Source organism: Anoplophora glabripennis, unplaced genomic scaffold (assembly GCF_000390285.2).
Source record: "Anoplophora glabripennis isolate ALB-LARVAE unplaced genomic scaffold, Agla_2.0 scaffold6411, whole genome shotgun sequence".
NCBI lineage: Eukaryota > Metazoa > Arthropoda > Insecta > Coleoptera > Cerambycidae > Anoplophora > Anoplophora glabripennis.
Genome location: NW_019422485.1, coordinates 570 through 2,497, shown reverse-complemented (window position 1 = coordinate 2,497; position 1,928 = coordinate 570). Strand labels below are relative to the sequence as shown.

Here is a 1,928-nt window from a genome sequence, read left to right as displayed (position 1 = left end):
AATTTTACCGAAAATTGATATATTTATGATCAGTGAATTTTAAAAAAAAAAGACGACCGTTTTAATATTGGCGAAATCAGAGGTACAAAAGCAGTCAGGTAAGGATCAACATATTTAATGAATTATTTTATTGTGTTTATTTATATAAAACACCTATTTATTTATGGAAAATTATAGTGCAGTTCGGGAGTCTTCTGGAGATAATGCAATTGGCTATGTGCAGGTGAAAAAGGAACACCCAATATGTTTAGTTAAAGGAAAAATTTGCCTTGAACACAAAGTACGTAGCAAAGCTTATTGCGTTACTCTTGAGGTTGAAGGAGAAGACAAGGTTATTGACATTAAATGTCACGATTGTGCTGCAGCTGCAGGTAATTTTTTTTACTGTTGATAATATTTAAAATATTTAAATTTTTACAATTTTAATATAGTTAATAAAATAATAATTACAGGTGGATGTAAACATGCTTTAGCTTTTCTAATGTGGGTTCATCGAAGGAGCGAAGACCCTGCCCCCACAGAAATTGCTTCTTACTGGCAGAAACCACGCATGGCAAGTATAGGCTCTACAACAAAATTTGTTGCTGCCAGTCAGTTTTGGTCAGCAAAAAGTTCGGTTGCGGTTACAACATATCCCAATAATCAGCTGTTTTTTAATGACCTTATAGAGAAGGCAAAGAGTGAACAGATATACAGCCAAATTTCAAAATATAATTTTGAAATAGAGGCAGATCAATTTAATAGACTATCAATTCATAAATTATTACTAATGTTTAAAAATAATGGGGGAGTACATTATAGAGATTTTGTGCAATTTATGTCGAGTGAAATGAATGATAATGTAGTAAAAATTGCTGAAGATGCTACGAAAGGACAAAGAAAATCTTCATTATGGTACGAATTAAGGTATGGCAGGATAACTGCATCAAAAATTTATGAAGCAGGTAATTGCAAAACATCGGATGGAACATTAGTCGAAACCATAATAGGAGCCCATAAAATAAGGGAGACAAGAGCTATGAAACGAGGAATTAAATTAGAAAAAGAAGTTTTAAGACGTGTGGAAGAGGAATTGAAAATAAAATTAAAACCATGTGGCATCATTTTGAAACGGGAATATCCAATTTTTGGAGCATCACCTGATGCTATAGCGGATGATTTTGTGGTCGAAATAAAATGCCCAAGTAGTGTAAAGGCTTTATCAAACTATATAAAAGATGGCTTAATCGTAAATAAGTACAAAGCTCAAGTACATCTACAGATGTTTACTGCTCAAAAACAAAAAGGACTTTTTTGTATTGCACAGCCAGATTTTGAGACTTCTAAGAAAATAAATTTTCTATGGGTAAATTTTGATAAAGATTTTATGTCTGAATATATTACTAAATCAGAAAATTTTTGGAAAAACTTTATATATGATAAGCTATATAATAGTGTATAAAATAATCAGGGTGTTGACTGCCATAATTTTAACAGGCGATAGTATACTCTAAATAAAAAAAAACTTATATATGCCATGGATGCTAAACCCAACCATTTTTGAGAAAGAAATTAACAAATTCCAATTTACAATGTAANATTCAGTTAATTAAAGAACTCACTAGTTTTGTGAACATAAATGACCATAAAATGCAATATTTACCCCTTCTTTCAATTTATTTGTTTAGTTTTAGTAAAACATTTTTTTTTGTTAATAAAATTCAATAAAGTTATAGTACTGTTTTAAACATTTATTAAAAATTACCAAAATTAAATTAACTAATTAATGTGTAACTTATTACACTGAAAAATACTAAGTACCTACATAATATGAATATGTACATACAAATACCAACAAATAAAAAATATATAAAATGTAAACATAAATGTTAAAAATTAGATTTTCAACAAGTCATAAACAACTAGGATTTTCATAAACATAAAACCTT

The 1,928-nt window shown here is 29.1% G+C and overlaps 1 protein-coding gene across 1 annotated transcript; it reads left to right on the top strand.

The window, feature by feature from the left end:
* Window positions 1-223: 223 nt before the first annotated feature.
* Window positions 224-1,249, top strand: LOC111693009 (the record flags this gene model as incomplete). The annotated part of the gene is made up of 2 exons (XM_023457147.1): window positions 224-371; window positions 453-1,249. Coding segments are annotated over 2 exons (945 nt in total), but the record flags the coding sequence as incomplete, so codon positions are not given.
* Window positions 1,250-1,928: the final 679 nt, after the last annotated feature.